Here is a 17,357-nt window from a genome sequence, read left to right as displayed (position 1 = left end):
CTTACCAAACTGAAATTTTAAAAGGTAACGCTTATGAAAAAGACGCTTGACTGCTATGGATTTTCTCATGTCTGTTATATGCAGTCAAACATGCTGTGTTTGAGAGCAAAAATAATTAGATTGTAATTTAAAAAAAATAAAAGATTGTTTTAACTTTTATTACAAAAATAAATGACCTGATAACAAATCTCTTTGCGCTGTGAATAAGTCTTTCTGGACGTAGTTCTCACTTTTCATTACACAACCATACACTTTGCTCTCTTTTTTTTTCTTTGCTGTCTAAAATTTTTGCTTACATATTTGGCACATTGTGTAATAATACATGGATGTGTAGCTGCATAAAAAAGAACTTCTTTGCAGTGTAGAGAGTTTTATCAATTAAGTAGACATTAATACTTTTTTATTACAATATAAATACTTTTGCTCTCAGACACTGTTTGGTTGCATAATAAAAACACAGAAGTAACTCCACATACTGGGCATATAGCCTACACTACAGAATCTCAAATATTGAACATTCATAAATGCCCAATCTGAAATCATGTGAATATATGAATATCTTATAACTCAATATAATACATAATAACAATCTGAGTCCGTCAGGAAAAGGCTTGAAATGGGCCTGGGTCCTCTGAGACACTAAGAATAGGTTATTCTGCCCACCGTGGGACCCAGCGGGCTTGCACACATGTTCCCATGACCCTCTAACCACTCACTCACTCTCTCTCTCTCTCTCTCTCTCTCTCTCTCTCTCTCTCTCTCTCACTCCCACATCACTGGCCGGTTAAAGTAAACGCGCCTCGCCTCGCGCTAGTGACACACGAGTTCGTAAAGGACGGAGATGGATTAGCGCGTCCTCATCTTCATGGGAAGTAAAGTAGGGTCGCGTATTTGAATCGGACCATGAACCATGTGTCTCCAGTGGAGGAGAAGCAACTGAGGTGAGTTTAACTGAGTTTAACTTTAGGTGGTGATGGACTTGTATTTCTACATCACGATCCCTACGGGTATGAAAACAAGTGTAACGTACTGAAAAACAGACCTGCCAGACATGTTTGGAAGACACCACAAAGTTTGCTATACCGTAAATATGCATTTTTTTCCACGTTAAAACATTTTGCCAATCCCTTTGTAATGGGGCAACTATAATTAAGCCATTTTCATGTTGATTGCAAAAGTGAAAGTGGCGCTATCACATTATTCTGTTTGTTTGAGAATCCAATCTAGAAATATTGACTTAAACAAAGGCATGAGTTTAGGGACAAACCCGGACAAACCTTTAATTTTTTCAAGTAATGTTAACCAATGACTAAATAAAAAAAAATAAAAAAACAGGATTTTTTGAGGGACCTATGGTAACCTCAGCTGACCTTATATGAATAAAAATAGTAGAAAAGAAAATATCACAATAGTGATTATCGTTACAGGAAATTATGTTGTTAGATTAAAATAAGTTTATAAATACTATTCTAACATTTTTGCAGTGCCAATGTGACTTATAGTTTTGAACTTGAGTTGGATTTATTTGTATGCCCTGTCTAGATGTGCTGGTAGTTAAAAAAGAAAGAATCTTCTTAAGAAATCCTGATATCTATTTTCTAAAACATAAAAAAGAAATAGAAAAATGCTACCCATGATTTTATCACAATATGTGTCAAAACTTTTATTGTAGGATGGAAAACATGATATTGTTAATTGCAATTGTGTTTTTTGTAAAAATAAGAAAACACCTACAGTAAAATGAGTAAAGACAAAAGTAGACAGACTGCCTTAGACAGCCTTTGGAAGGAACTAAAAAAAAAAAAAAAAAGGATTATACAAGGATTGTCATGGATTAGTTGTCTTGCCCACAAATAAATGCTTCTGAGAAACTAGGATTATTGTAATGATGCATGCTTTCAATATGCAAAAACTCTCAGTATTATAATTTAAAAAGACTATATATATGATAAACATTCTATAAAATATTATTTTAATATTTATATAAAACAATTTTACATTTTATATATTTTTGAAATAATACATTTATCAAATAAAATTAAATTGTAGTTGCAAGTATGGAGAGGAATTGGGTTATGTGAGAATGACACACTCATCTTTATAATTTTTAACTGACTACAATTTAAATTGAAATCTTCCTTTAGTATTTTGTACCTTTTCATGGTGATTTTATTGAGTATTTGAAGTTCATTAGCTCATTTTGGCCTTTTTTTAGGAGAATGTCTGAGGCAAATGCTCCCACAGAAAAGGTCTCTATAACAGCCCCAGAGTTGGAGACTCTGCCCTTAAGGCCAGATACAGGGCCTGTGATTGGTGGACTGCGTTTGCGATCTGCACCAGGGGCTTGTTTGTTGTTTGCTGGTGTATTGCTGATAGTAGGAATCGGCGTTGCCGTGGGGGGATATTGGAACAATCAACCCCGCCGACAAATGCCACATCATGTTTCAACTGGACGCACCTCTTCAGAGAAACTGAAGCTGATTGGTCCTGTCATTATGGGGGTGGGGCTTTTTATCTTTATTTGTGCCAACACAATTCTCTATGAAAATCGTGACCGTGAACAACATCATAAGCGAGACCAACATAAAGACGACCAGGAGATCCTACTACTGGTACAAACTCATAGGAACAATCATTCAAAACGGTTCTCACAAACAGAAACGAACACTAACACACATACATTGGACTTGTCTGAACTCAACATCCATTGCTTAGAGGAAGGGGCTGGAATTCCCACCCTAAAGTGTTCTTCGCCATCCTCTGGCTCATGTAGCTCCAGTCAAGTGAACTTGGAAACCGGATCACCCCTCCAAGGTCGCAGAAACATGGAACGATTGGCCTTGCCTGTCATTAAAATCAATGACTGTTTGATTGGCTCCTCAGACCCAGTGCCTCCACCTCTCCCTGATCGGACATACCGGAACAAAATGGGAGTGGAAAATATAGCAAATGTGGAGCTAACACAAGTGAATCTTCCAGATTCATCTCTAATGATATTGAACAAAGAAGAGCCAAAGGATCGGTAGACTTTTACGCCTGTAGTCCACACTAAGGTCCACATAGTGAATATATTGAATATATTCGAGCCAAAAGATGTTAGGGTTGAGTATAGAACAGATTTCTCTATTTGATTCGATTCTGATTCATTTGGGTGTATTTCTGTTATAATGTCCAATTTGCTTACGGTTCTTTCTCTGCTAATGCTGTGATTATATAGTGTTTCAGATGGATTCAAGCTAATCTTTTTGAACCCACTCATTTACATGAATCAGCTTCACTGGTCACTTTGCATGTTTTTGATTCACTCATAAGAGTCATTTGTTCGTGAATGGTCACGTTTGTCTGTTTATACAAGGAGACGTTTTATGTCGTCATATTGCTGTACATAGTCTTTTTTATTACATCACAGTATACAGAACTCCCATTAAGCTTAACCATTTAGGTTATCCCTTAGCTTAGGGTTTTCTGAGAGAAATAGTTAATTTTCATGTAAGTGGATGAATAAATAGAGATTTGTTTTTTAAGGTTTTGAATGAATCTTACTTTGTATTGTCACTTTTTTATATTGTTGCTTTGTTTTGTTTGAATAATGGATTGTTACCTGACTTGTGAGAGTTACATAAGGCTTTGTAGACTTCCGTTCATGTGAATTTTAAGTAATCAATTATATATGATCCTATTTTTTCATGTGGTGCCACCCACACAAGCCAAAAAGAATAGAGACTGCGCTATCTGTTATTGTGTTTGTAGTCCTGGTCTTTATAGTTCACATAAATGTCAGAGCAAAAATGAAAGGCCGCCACCTGTGAGAGACACATAAATGGACACATGTGCATGCATACAGCTTCTCCTACTCCCGTCTTAACTATTCTTCATCCAACATGTTTAAATTCTTGAAAGACGAGCTTCAAGTAGTCGCAGCACAAAGTGGTGTCAGTCACATGCAGTCATACAGTAGCAAGTAATCCTCTATTTTGATTAGTTTGGGTTAATCCTGAACTATGCTATTGCTGCAAAACCAGCACAGCTGTCTGATACCCAGCAAGAGTTTAGTAATGTGGATTAAATTCGCTTTAACAGTTCACTATACACTAAGGAATGAGGGTTTGACTGGTCTAGTGAGCCCCTACTGTTGAAAGTTGTAACTACATTTTTTTCATTATTAGAAATTTTGTCTTGTTTTGAGCTAAATAGCTAATATATTAGTGCTGTCAAGCAGTTAATCGTGATTAATCACATCCAAAATAAAACTTTTTGTTTACGGTGTATATTTATTATGTATATATAAACACAAACACATGCATGTATATATTTAAGAAAAATATGTTACGTTTATATATTAAATATATTTATATATGATATAATTTATATGAAAATATACACATAAATATTTTCAAAATATATGCTGTATATGTGTGTGTCTTTATATATACATAATAAATATACACAATACACACATATATTATCAAAAAAAAACTATTTTGGATGCGATTAATCGTTTGACAGCACTAATATATATACAAAAATTTAAATGAACTTAAAATAAGAATAATTTCCAAAGATTCTGAAATTAATTTTTCTTAAAGGGTAGTTCACCCAAAAATGAAAATTCTTTCATTAATTACTCACCCTCATGTCGTTTCAAACCCGTAAGACGTTCGTTCATCTTCGGAGCACAACTTAAGATATTTTTGATCAAATCTGAGAGCTCTCGGACCCTCCATAGACAGCAAGGGTCCTTACATGATCAAGGCTCAGAAAAGTAGCAAGGAGATCGGTAAAATAATCCATTTTCATTTTTGGGTGAACTATCTCTTTAAGTTCATTCTCAAAATAAACACCTCAAATTTGGCAGTGCATATGACAGCTTTTATTCCTTTTGAATATAACTGAATAGGTGTAAGCAGTTCAAATAAACCACATGTAAGCCTGAGATTAGATTTTTTTTAATCTACACAAGGTCTACACAAATTAAGTGATGCTTTTGATATACTCTTGTGGAGATGATTACCAGTGTATAAGGAAAAGTGTACAATCAACAATGTTGAAATAGATTTATCAAATATAAGAAAAATACAAAACAGAATTATATTCTATAAAACATGCAAAGCATTTGTTTTTCAACATATTCACATCCTTGAATGTGATTATATGCAGTGTGCATAGAAATTACAGGTTTAAACTGTTAGAAGTCACACATATATTATTTATTGAGAGCGAAACAAGACTGTTTGTCCATCTTCTTCAATCTGCAAAAGAAGATTTTACAGTCAATACGGATTCACAGACTCTTCTCTTTAGTTTAAACACATTCCTTGGAAAGTCTTTAAAGACAGGAGTGCATTAATCTAAAAGGTGGAATAATAAAGCTGTATGATATTGGACACATTCCTAAATTAAACTCACTGTAGATCAGTCATTCTCAACCTTTTCGACTCCAAGGCCCCCCTTTGTCCAAGACAATATTCAAAAGCCCTCCAATCTACTGTAAGCTGATATGTACAGCCTATACTTCTATTATATCTAAATAAACTCAAAATATAATATCAGTTTAATGTGGTACATCTCTACTTTTAGTGTTTTTAACATTTAGGATTATGTTCATTTGACTAAACTCTAAATAAATGTAAGACAAACTTGGGCCCCCTGGTTGAGAACCACTGATGTAGATTGTTTGTTAATGTATGTAACTTACTAAGCCCATTCTCACGAATATATCTCTTCGTTGGCATGCGGGAACTGAGTTTTTGCAGTAGGTGAGTATGATGAGAGACGTCTGTCCCATTCAGTGGGTCCAAAATCTTGCTTGACCTCCATAAAGACTCGCTTAAGTTCAGAAATGCTGGCATAATGCTTCAAAATCATCTCATGGATCACATCAAAATTCTAAAAAGAGCATATATTAGAAGGATTAATTAGACTAGACAAGCCTTCTTAAATCCTTAGAGAAAGAACCAATATACATTTCACACACCTCCAGCATAAGAATGCTGTGACGAATATAGATGCTTTCGTCTTCACTTCTACTTGTCTACAAAAACACAAGACGGTAGATTAATATGCTCTGGATAAGAAGGAACATGACAAAAATTGTAGAAACGAATGAGTATCTCACCTTCCTCATGAGCACCGACTCAGTTGCAGATTGCTAATATATAGAGAAATATGATTTTAGAGGATTGAAACTTATGGAACTGTATTGCTCTTGTGTGTATGTGCTGTTTGTAGTAGAGTATGTGTGTGTTTGTAACCTCAGATTCCACTGTGATGTTCCGTATGTCTTTGTTCCTCTCCTGATAGGTTTTTGTAATGGACACAGGTTGTGCGGTCGGAGTGGAAGTGAGTGGTTGGTCAGCTGGGATCTGTGGGCGGGGTTTGGGCGGAGCCACTGGGGAAATAACAGGCGTGGGTTGAAGAGTGGAAACTAGGGACAAAGGAAGAAATGTTCAGGAAGACATGGTAACAGATGGACCGACATTAGAGAGTATTCATTTCCGATGCCTTTTGTGATTCATACCATAATCTTTAAGGGAGATGCCCATTAGGGTGAACCCGTGGCCCTCCACTTCTGTCTGCAGTTGTTCTGTTTTTTTCTCTGGTACATGTGGTCTTTTTGTTCTTTCCTCTATTTTTATCTGTGTCATCCTCTCTTCTTCTCTTCTCCTTTTCTCTTCCTCAACCCTCCTGTCCAATTTAAGGACATCTGCAACAACTTTAAAGAGAGTAGTAGAGAATAAGAATGTAGTATTCCAGTATATATTACAGTTTTTACTGTATGTTTGACCCTAATGAGCATAAAAAATCTTACTGACCCCAAACATTTGAACAGTAGTGTATATTTAAAAATATAGAAATATATAAAATGTGTACGTACCTGTTTCTTTTGGTGAAACATCAAAAAGAATGAACCAGTCGTCATCTTTTTCAATCTGAGGCTGTCTCTCAGTCTTCACAGTAACAGCTGGTTGAGCTTTTCTTAATTCCAGCTCCTGTTTTCGCTTCTCTTGTTCTCTTAGTCTCTTCTCCTCCTCCTCCTCTCTCACTCTCATCTGCTCCTGTCTCACTCTTCTGTCTTCCTGTTCTTTCATCCTGCGGTCTTCAGTAGCCACTGAAACTATAGATCAAACATATAAAGGTTTTACTAATTGTAATATGTCTTTCACCTGAAGCAAATCAGACATGTAGCTCTCGTAATCACCTGAAGGGATGCTCCTCATCTCAGAAGGTGCTGCACCCAAAAGCTCAAACCAGTCATCATCATCCTTCCGAACCCCGACAGGAATCATCTGCGGAACAACATCAGCTCTCTCTCTGCGTTCATCAGTGATCACTCTCTTTTCTTCAGTCATCAGTCTTTTCTCTCTCATCTGCTCCTCCACCTCTCTCTGAACTCTCTGGTCTTTGATGGGTTTACGGACCTCAAAATCTCTGCCTCTGACATCTGAAAGAAGCACAGGAAACAATGGGGTTTGCATTATGAGAAGCTTGTGAAATTATTTGTACCCTAAATGTATTAAAACTTGCATTTATGAGAAGCATGTATTAATGATTCTGATTCTTAGTAGTCTTGAGTAAAAACATTTTAATTGTACAGTTTACAATAAAGTTGTATATGTCAATTTTAATACATTAGTTATCATGATTGTTTTAATATACTTTCTTAAATATTATGGTATACAATGCTTCATGTTAAAATGTTTTAGTAAGTGGTTTTTAAGCCATTTGTCTTCCAGTCATTTGTATTTGTATGTTGCTATATTTTTGTGGTAGTGTTTGTGTGTTTCTGTACCTGATGGGAAACTCTTCTGCTCATGCGGCACTTTGTCAAAAAGCTGAAACCAGTCATCATCAATGTATCTGGGCACAACTGGAAACTGTGGGGTTTGTATGATGCTTGTCCTCTTCTTCTCTGGTACTATTATTTGTTCTTTAGTGCTCACGGTCATCACCTCAATCACTTGCTCCTCTGTTCTCACGCTGCTCTGAATCACTTCCTCTCTGGTCTCCTCATACAGCTCAACAGTTGGAGCTTGCAGCTGTGGATACACCAAGGGCTCTGCGACAAACCAAACTTGTTAAGATATGTGTGTTTATGTTTGTTGTGTGTGTTCTTGACTGTGGTTGGGTGTAAGTGTTTGTACCTGATTCTTTAGGAGAAACGTCAAAAATGATGAACCAGTCATCCTCCACGTCTCTTTGAGGTTGAGCTGTCCTTGGCTCAAGAATAACTGGCTCTGGCCTCCTATCTTCCACAGTCACCTGTTTCATTTTCTGCACCTCCTCTGTTCTCACGCTGCTCTGAATCACTTCCTCTCTGGTCTCCTCATACAGCTCAACAGTTGGAGTTTGCAGCTGTGGATACACCAAGGGCTCTGCAACAAACCAAACTTGTTAAGATATGTGTGTTTATGTTTGTTGTGTGTGTTCTTGACTGTGGTTGGGTGTAAGTGTTTGTACCTGATTCTTTAGGAGAAACGTCAAAAATGATGAACCAGTCATCCTCCACGTCTCTTTGAGGTTGAGCTGTCCTTGGCTCAAGAATAACTGGCTCTGGCCTCCTATCTTCCACAGTCACCTGTTTCATTTTCTGCACCTCCTCTGTTCTCACGCTGCTCTGAATCACTTCCTCTCTGGTCTCCTCATACAGCTCAACAGTTGGAGTTTGCAGCTGTGGATACACCAAGGGCTCTGCAACAAACCAAACTTGTTAAGATATGTGTGTTTATGTTTGTTGTGTGTGTTCTTGACTGTGGTTGGGTGTAAGTGTTTGTACCTGATTCTTTAGGAGAAACGTCAAAAATGATGAACCAGTCATCCTCCACGGCTCTTTGAGGTTGAGCTGTCCTTGGCTCAAGAATAACTGGCTCTGGCCTCCTATCTTCCACAGTCACCTGTTTCATTTTCTGCACCTCCTCTGTTCTCACGCTGCTCTGAATCACTTCCTCTCTGATCTCCTCATACAGGTTTGCAGTTGGACTTTGTAGCTTTGAAAGAGTCAAGGGCACTGAAACATATGATTTATGTATGATAAATGTATGATTTATGGTTTGATATGTTTGACTGATCATAATGTGAATGACTGTAACTGTGTTGAATGGAATTGAATTATAAATACATTTTTCCCTTTCAATTCCTGAACTGGAATTCAATTTGGATGCAGAATTTGAATTAAAGTGAAACTGAAATGGTATGAAATTCAAAGTAATTCATGTAAATATTTAATAATATACTTACATTTTACAGAAACATTATATTGAGTTTTAATTCAGAAATTCGTAAAATTTCATTTTTATGAATTATGGTTTATGAAGGACAGTCAGAATTCACTGACGACTGGAGTAATGGCCATCATATGAATAATTTACATTTAAAATATATTAAACTAGAAAAAAGTTTATTAAAATGTAATCAAATTGTAAAATATTTTTTACTGTATAGGCCTGCTTAAGTAAATGCAGCCTTGGTGAGCATAAGAGACTTCTATATGTACAGCACAACATATTTCAATGTATATATTTTTATAAGGTTAGACAACATGATGGACATTTAGTGATACTGTGTCAAAAACAAAATCTTACTGTAAATTCACCTTACTTTGAGTCATGGCTAGTTCAATTACAATAATGTTTGTACCTGATCCTTTAGGAGAAGCATCAAAAATGATGAACCAGTCATCCTCCACTTCTCTCTGAGGTTGTGTTGCCGTCTGCTCTAGAATAACTGTCGGTGGTCTCCCATAATCCACTGTCACCTGCTCCTGTTGTTTTATTTGCTCTGTTCTCACTCTTCCCTGGATCACCTCCTCTCTGGTCTCCTCATACAGCTCAACAGAGGGCACTGAATCAAACACAATCCATGACGCATATACTGATTTGTGTTTTACATGAGCGTGTGATTATGGTTGTGTGTGAGTGTGTGTACCTGATCTTTTAGGAGAACCATCCAAAACGACAACCCAGTTGTCCTCTTTGTCTAATTCAGGCTCTGCTGCTCTCTGCTCAAGAACAACTGGCTGTAGTCTCCTATAATCCACTGTCACCTGCTCCTGTTGTTCTTTCTGGACCTCCTCTGTTTTCACTCTGCTCTGAATCACCTCCTCTCTTGTCTGTGTTTTTGTCTTCTCTGGTGTCACCAGCTCTTGCTGTATTTTTATTTCTACGTCTCTCTTCTCTTCTTGACCCTGATCTTCTTCAGGAGTGAATCTGCTCACATCTGGTAACAGAAACCCATTTTAGTGGTTGAAATTAGTTGAGAAGTAGGCTATTTTAAAATCCTATTTATGCATGTTTCTAGTGTTATTATAAAGAGCGGTTATTATAACAGTGTTATTATAACATTTTCTTAGCTACTCACAGGGAAAACAGATGCAACTTATATATAAGGAATAATGTAGACAGTCACCAAATAGACATTAAATATTAATTTCAACTTTATTTTTAAACTTTATTCATTTTTTAACATAAATGAGCTTTTTATTAAAATAATCAATTTTCTTAACTTTCACTTAGAAACTATATAGCGGTTTTGAAAAAGATTTCAATGATTCCTCTGTCATTATTGTTACAGTTGTGGTGTGAAGTTCACTATTCTCATAGTAGGCTATTATAATGATTATTAAAACTTTTTTGCTACAGTTTTTTTTCTTTGTGTGAACAGGCCTGAAGAGCCTACTATGTGAGTATGCGTTTCCAAATTCAGCAGCTTTTATGAAAAAGAGCAGGAGTCCCAGTGTGATAAGAGATACATGAAAGTAGTCATTTTAGTTGGACGATGGTTAATGCTAGATGGCACAATAAACCAATCAGAATAAGGTATTTCAGAGAGCCTTGTAATAAAAGGTAAATGTTTTTTCATAGATACCTGAAATGGAGTTCGATATTTCCATGGTTTTTGGAAGCACATCAAATAGAATGTACCAGTCGTCATCTTTTTTCATTGGTTGGCGGATATATACTGTCTGTTGCAACTCTTCTTGAACTCCTCCTGAAAAAATGTGATGTAGTATGGCATTTCAATTAACATTGAAATTTAAAGCATTTCAAGCATTTGATGAGAAGCAATGAACAGAATTTCTGGTGATAGATGCACAGCTGATCACACAGCTGACATACCTGTTGGGGTAGCAGTGAGCATCAATGGCCTGCAATCTAGTAATTTGTACCAGTCATCTGTCTCCACTCCTTGAAGCTCCTCCTTTTCAACTTGCTGCAACCTTTGTTCCAAACTTTCCACTTCCTGTAATCCAAACCTCAGCTCTTCCACCTCAGCTAGCTTTTGCTTGATAGCATCCACCTCTTCTAGTCTCTGTTCCATGATTTCCGGTCTCTCAAAAGTGTCCTCAGATCCCAATGTCTTATTTTCAGTGACTATTACACGTCTTTCCACCATCTCCATCCTCTCTATCTTTTTGTCTATATCTTCTTGTGTTTCCACCAAGGAGTTGACCTCCCGTGTCCACTGTTTAGTGATTACTACCCTTTGTATTCTTTCTCCGTTGACTTCTAGTACTTCTTCGTTTAGTGTCTCCTTTAGAGGTTTCATGATTTCCTGTTTTAATTCAAAATTAGGGAGTTCTTTCTCAATAATGTCAGACCCCTCCTGGACGACCTGAACTGTATATGATTGTTTTATCACAAGCTCATCTGTAAGCTTCTCCTCTGACCCCTCCACATCTTCTTTCTGTTCTTCAGTCAGAAGGGGCTGCTGGATGCTTAATAGTAAAACTGGAACAAAATGAATCAAAATGACCAATCACAGCTCTTTCCTTGAGGGAATGTCAAGTTTTAATGGAAACTAAAATATTTATTTAGGCACATCAGTCCAGTGGAACTTGGACATTTCTTCAGGAATGTTTTGGAAAATGTCAGCCCAGCTTGCCCTTTTATCCTTATGTCAACAAATTTACCAGTGGTGGCTTGACTTTTTGGCATGTGGTGAAGTGACAAAGCCTAAGTTAGGTTGAAGCTGCAGAAATTGCATAAAGCTATCTATCTGTCCATCTATCTGTCTATCTATCTATCTATCTATCTATCTATCTATCTATCTATCTATCTATCTATCTATCTATCAGAGTCTGTGCCCTTCTATAATGTACACAGCGGTCTTTTTGGTAGCGTTAAAAAGACTTACATGGGCTGCCGTCAAGGAGAACACACCAGTCGTCTGGCTGATGCTTCCACTCCTGCAACTTCTCACTTTCTAGCATGGCATCATCTGTACAGGATGTTTACAGTTCATTAGAAAATATTTTTTCATATTTTCAAAAAGAAAGAGAAGGGAGAAGACAAGACCAAAAATTGTATAATGCAAATGTGTATGCTTGAAGTTTGAACACATGAATTATTAATTAAAACATATTACAGCATGTGTTTGACATGAGATCAAATGTATTTGTTGTCAAATGGTAAGAGCAAATAAAAATAACTGCCGATTTATTTACTATACCCTGCTCATAAAAATGACAAATATTTATAAGTCAGTCAGTTTTTTTTTTTTTCATTTAGATTATTACTTTAATTATTTTAATATGCCTCACCTGATGTAGAAATGTGCCATTTATCTGGACCATAGACAAGGAACCAGTCGTCCAACTCTGTTCGAACTGGTTGTTTTAAAACATCAAGAATTTCTTCATTTCCTGAAAACAGATATATCATTTACCTTTGTCCAACTAAAACAACTAGATAGATAGATAGATGGACAGACAGACAGACAGACAAACAGATAGACAGACAGATAGATAAATGGACAGATAGACAGACAGATAGATAGATGGACAGATAGACAGACAGACAGATAGATAGATGGACAGATAGACAGACAGATAGATAGATGGACAGATAGACAGACGGACAGATAGATAGATGGACAGATAGACAGACAGACAGACAGATAGACAGATAGATAGACAGACAGACAGATAGATAAATGGACAGATAGACAGACAGATAGATAGATGGACAGATAGACAGACAGATAGATAGATGGACAGATAGACAGACAGATAGATAGATGGACAGATAGACAGACGGACAGATAGATAGATGGACAGATAGACAGACAGACAGATGGATAGATGGACAGATAGACAGACAGACAGATAGATAGATGGACAGATAGATAGATGGACAGATAGATAGATGGACAGACAGACAGACAGACAGATAGATAGATAGATAGATAGATAGATAGATAGATAGATAGATAGACAGACAGACAGACAGACAGACAGATAGATAGACAGACAGACAGATAGATAGATGGACAGATAGACGGACGGACGGACGGACGGACGGACGGACGGACAGACAGACAGACAGACAGACAGACAGACAGACAGACAGACAGACAGACAGACAGATAGATAGATAGATAGATAGATAGATAGATAGATAGATAGATAGATAGATAGATAGATAGATAGATAGATGGACAGATAGACAGACAGACAGATAGATAGATGGACAGATAGACAGACAGACAGACAGATAGATAGACGGACGGACAGACGGACGGACGGACGGACGGACAGATAGACAGACAGACAGATTGGATGGATGGCTGGACGGACGGACGGACGGATGGACAGACAGACAGATAGACAGATAGATAGATAGATAGATAGATAGATAGATAGATAGATAGATAGATAGATAGATAGATAGATAGATAGATAGATAGATAGATAGGTGCCTTTTCTCTTGATGATAAAACGTGTGAATCGTGGGGGAGCCCGGGTGATGTTGCTGCTGGCTTCCAGACACTCAGACTGAGTGTGTCCATGGTAACGGAACCTTGAACCCAAGGTCAGGAGCCCTTTTGTTTTTGTGTCTTGAAGTCTATTTCTGAGAAACACATTCAGAGGTATGGTCTTAAGACTTGAAACTTACCAAAGACGTCAAATGAGCATGTTTTTACTATGCGTAATTCTTTCGAATACTGTATATACTTGCATATATTTGACTGGAGCGCCCCCTTGTGTTTCTAATGGTCATATGGATACAAAAAATGTTGCACCTTGTTAAGCCTTGGTTTTGTAATACACATACATGTATTTACCTGAAGAAACTATGATGTTCCACACAGCATTTCCACAACTGTTTGCAGGCTCGGAAACTGGCCAAACTGAAGCTGATGGCACCTTCAAACTCATCCTCCTAAATCAGGTCACATGGAAAAATGTAACCCGTATAAACTCGACAAAATTCCTGAGTTTGTTAACCCAACACTAACATATGCATAAAATAAAGGAACTGGTTATGGAGGATAAAATGAATGAATACCTCAGAAGGACGCATCTTCAGAAGAAAGGTGCTGCGTTTGTGGGAGATTTTAAGAACTCTGGGCCAGAGGAAAATGTTTGTTTTAATCTCATCCTCATATACCATTAGTCCTTCAGAGGAAACACCGAGCATCACATCTGCACCATTGACATCCTATGAACATACCAAACATTGCATTATATTAAAGATGTACACTCAAAAATGAAAATTCATTCATTATTTACCCAAAACAACACTGGACCCCACTGACTTTCATTGTATCAACAAAAACGCTAAGACTTTCTGCAGAAGACAGAAAGTTGTAAGTGTATAGAAAAAAAGAGTCTAATGGAAACTTTAATTGTATGGACAAAACATTCTTTAAAATATCTTCTTTTCTATAAAGTCATATGGGCTAAAAATGACATAAAGGTGAACAAATGATGCCAGAGTTTTCATTTTTGAGATGATCTACTATGAACACTTTCCAAATATTTTCCAAATTTGAGTTCAAGTTGAGTTCACTAAATAAAATTACTTTGGCAGGATGCAGGTCTACTCCATACATGGGGAGCCCCAAGGCGTTCTCAAGGAAAAGCATATCTGCCTGGGCAGGACTCATGAATCTGTGTAATAAAATAAATGTTATAAATGTGTGTTGTTGTGTATGTGTTAGAGGACATATGTGTGAGTTTGATTGTTGGTATAAGATACCTGTATGTGGAATGCAGCTCCATTATTCTCTCTTCCAACTCTTCACTCTGATTGGGTGCAAGAACAATTTCACTGACATAGTTGTTCTGGTGGAGATTTGGGTCATAATCGCCAAGTGTTGACTGAACTGTGTATGAACCCAACAGAGCCAGGATGTCTGATGGACAGGGCAGTCGACCAATCAAAATATCTTTCCTCAGCTGAAGACACAGGAGATATCTGGGAGAATTAGACAGAACAGTGTGCTCAGTCAACACAGAAAGAAAAACATGCACAAACAGACAGAACAAAGACAAAACTTAAGTGTGAAATGCAAAAGTATGAGGAAACATTAGAAAATAGTGTAAATGAGTGCAGTTAAGTGGTGAATATCTGGATGGGTTGTGTCTTATTGTACCTTGTGATGTCTTCAGCTAGAATGGAGGGATCAGACGGGTAAAACTTGATGTTAAAAAAGAATTCAGTTTCTGGACCTGAAACCAACAAATAGGGAATAGAAGCAGAGATCAAACGCAAGAATCTTTACAGACCATTAATAAAGTATATGGAAAAAATCACATACTTGTTATCTGTTTTCGGATCTCTTTAGCACAGTCCAGCCATACCTGAATCAATAAACACAGAATGATTACACAAAAGGCTTTTGTTGATCAAATATTGAATATGATAGAATCATATGTTAGCCTGATAAAAAATAAATACCCTAGTACTAGGAGAATCCCACATGACCAGACCATAATAATCCCTCTCCAACAGGTCAAGGTGTTCACAAACTTTGTTGAAGAGATCCTGTCCAAGTGCATTTCTCTGTGGAAGAAAGAGAGATTTAATGGGAATATCTATATTTGTAATATCTTTTAATCTTTTACAGTAAAACTATTTAAACATTCTTAAAACAAAATTAATTTACTTGACTTGATAAGACTGGTTGTCATGCCTTATTTATTTATTAATTTATCGTTTTCTTCTTCTTGTAAGCATAAATCTCATTAGGCCTAATTATGATAGATTACTTGAAAAAAGAACTATTTGCCAGTTGAGTAAAAAATATAAGCTGAATTCAATATTACAATAAGATATCATTAGAAAAATTATTATAATATCATTATACAGAGAGAAGGTCTTTGTTCAGGTACCTCCAGCTCCCACACAAAGTAGGTGTCGTCCAGGAAATTCACTCGGCACTGCAACATGTCTCAAACTTTTCTCTTCTCTCCTCTGGTGGTGGAATTCAGTCGGCTTCGTCCTTTTCTCCACTGTAGATATCAGGGAATGAGCTGCAAAAGTTCAATTCTCTTCAGAACGGCACTTTAGTTCACATTCCTGTTACTGCGTTTCTATACTGCAGTAGCACACGTCTATGAGGCATCATAAGAGACCCTGCCCTCCTGCACTGTCCTGTTTTGTGATAGTTGCTAGGAGTGTTTTAGAAAGATATGACCCCCTCTCTCAGACACAAACACATAAATACACACACATGGCTGTTTACAGTTATGAGTGAGGGAGTCAGTCATCACATGATGAACATGAATTTATTTGTCCTGGAGAAAGAGGAGGCAAGGAGGAATCACTTCAGTATAAATGGATTATTTACAGTATTTAATGTGATGTTACCCGCTTTTTCTGACTGAGCTAAACTGATAAGAATGGGTGGGGTAGCGAAAACCTTCATGCGACTCTTTCCACACACAACATCTTATGACAAAATATGCACACGGCGATACTGTTTATATGCCATGTGATATGCAGGGCTTGAAGTGGCCTTTTAAATAATCCTCAGTTTATATAAATATATATAATGTTGTGGCTTATGAAAAAAAAGGAAGTTTTATTATGTTAATAATTGATTTGAACATCTTGTGAGAATTTAAATATACTGAGGAATTTGGAAGATTCTTTGTCATTTACATTGTTGTATATCAGCAATCATAAAATGTGACCCTGGACCACAAAAGCAGTCATAAGGGTCAATTTTGTGAACAATATTTGGCTGATACACAACTATTTGAAAATCTGGAATCTGAGGGTGCAAAAAAATCTAAATATTGAGAAAATCGAAGTTCTTAGCAATGTATATTACAAATCATAAATTAAGTTTTGATATGTTTACAGTAGGGAATTTACAAAATATCTTCATGGAACATGATCTTTACTTAATGTCCTAATGATTTTTGGCATAAAAGAAAAATCGATAATTTTGACACATACAATGTATTTTTGGCTATTGCTACAAATATACCTGTGACTGGTTTTGTGGTCCAGGGTCACAAATAAGCATCATAAAAATGTATTTAAAATTGTTTACTTTTGTACTATGTTTTTCTTTCAAGTTTCAAATAAACCACTCTAAAACAGGGCTGTCCAAACTCGGTCCTGGAGGGC

At 36.7% G+C, this 17,357-nt stretch overlaps 2 protein-coding genes across 2 annotated transcripts; one reads left to right on the top strand and one right to left on the bottom strand.

Annotated features, from left to right (window-relative positions):
- The first annotated feature begins 814 nt into the window (after positions 1 to 814).
- On the top strand, positions 815 to 3,852 carry LOC306887591 (uncharacterized protein). Its single transcript, XM_079445448.1, has 2 exons — positions 815 to 941; positions 2,216 to 3,852. The coding sequence occupies exons 1-2, from the start codon at positions 904 to 906 to the stop codon at positions 3,024 to 3,026; spliced, it is 849 nt and encodes a 282-aa protein (XP_079301574.1). The 5' UTR covers positions 815 to 903; the 3' UTR covers positions 3,027 to 3,852.
- Positions 3,853 to 4,850: 998 nt separating this feature from the next.
- Positions 4,851 to 16,413, bottom strand: LOC306887576 (uncharacterized protein). The gene is made up of 27 exons (XM_079445410.1): positions 16,112 to 16,413; positions 15,678 to 15,782; positions 15,538 to 15,580; positions 15,373 to 15,448; positions 14,976 to 15,194; positions 14,800 to 14,887; positions 14,283 to 14,435; positions 14,059 to 14,156; positions 13,693 to 13,844; positions 12,536 to 12,637; positions 12,130 to 12,213; positions 11,112 to 11,723; positions 10,861 to 10,983; positions 9,922 to 10,212; positions 9,634 to 9,837; positions 8,774 to 9,004; positions 8,458 to 8,688; positions 8,142 to 8,372; positions 7,790 to 8,056; positions 7,199 to 7,441; positions 6,875 to 7,114; positions 6,518 to 6,712; positions 6,252 to 6,424; positions 6,116 to 6,148; positions 5,975 to 6,031; positions 5,696 to 5,886; positions 4,851 to 5,249 (listed from the first exon to the last, which is right to left on the bottom strand). Exons 1-26 carry the CDS (start codon positions 16,166 to 16,168, stop codon positions 5,707 to 5,709), a joined length of 4,488 nt encoding a protein of 1,495 aa, XP_079301536.1. The 5' UTR covers positions 16,169 to 16,413; the 3' UTR covers positions 4,851 to 5,249; positions 5,696 to 5,706.
- Between the last annotated feature and the right edge of the window lie 944 nt (positions 16,414 to 17,357).

This window comes from Barbus barbus (assembly GCF_936440315.1).
Source record: "Barbus barbus genome assembly, chromosome: 21".
Taxonomy (NCBI): Eukaryota; Metazoa; Chordata; class Actinopteri; order Cypriniformes; family Cyprinidae; genus Barbus; species Barbus barbus.
The sequence above is the reverse complement of the archived record's forward strand: the minus strand, read 5'-3'. Positions and strand labels throughout refer to the sequence as shown.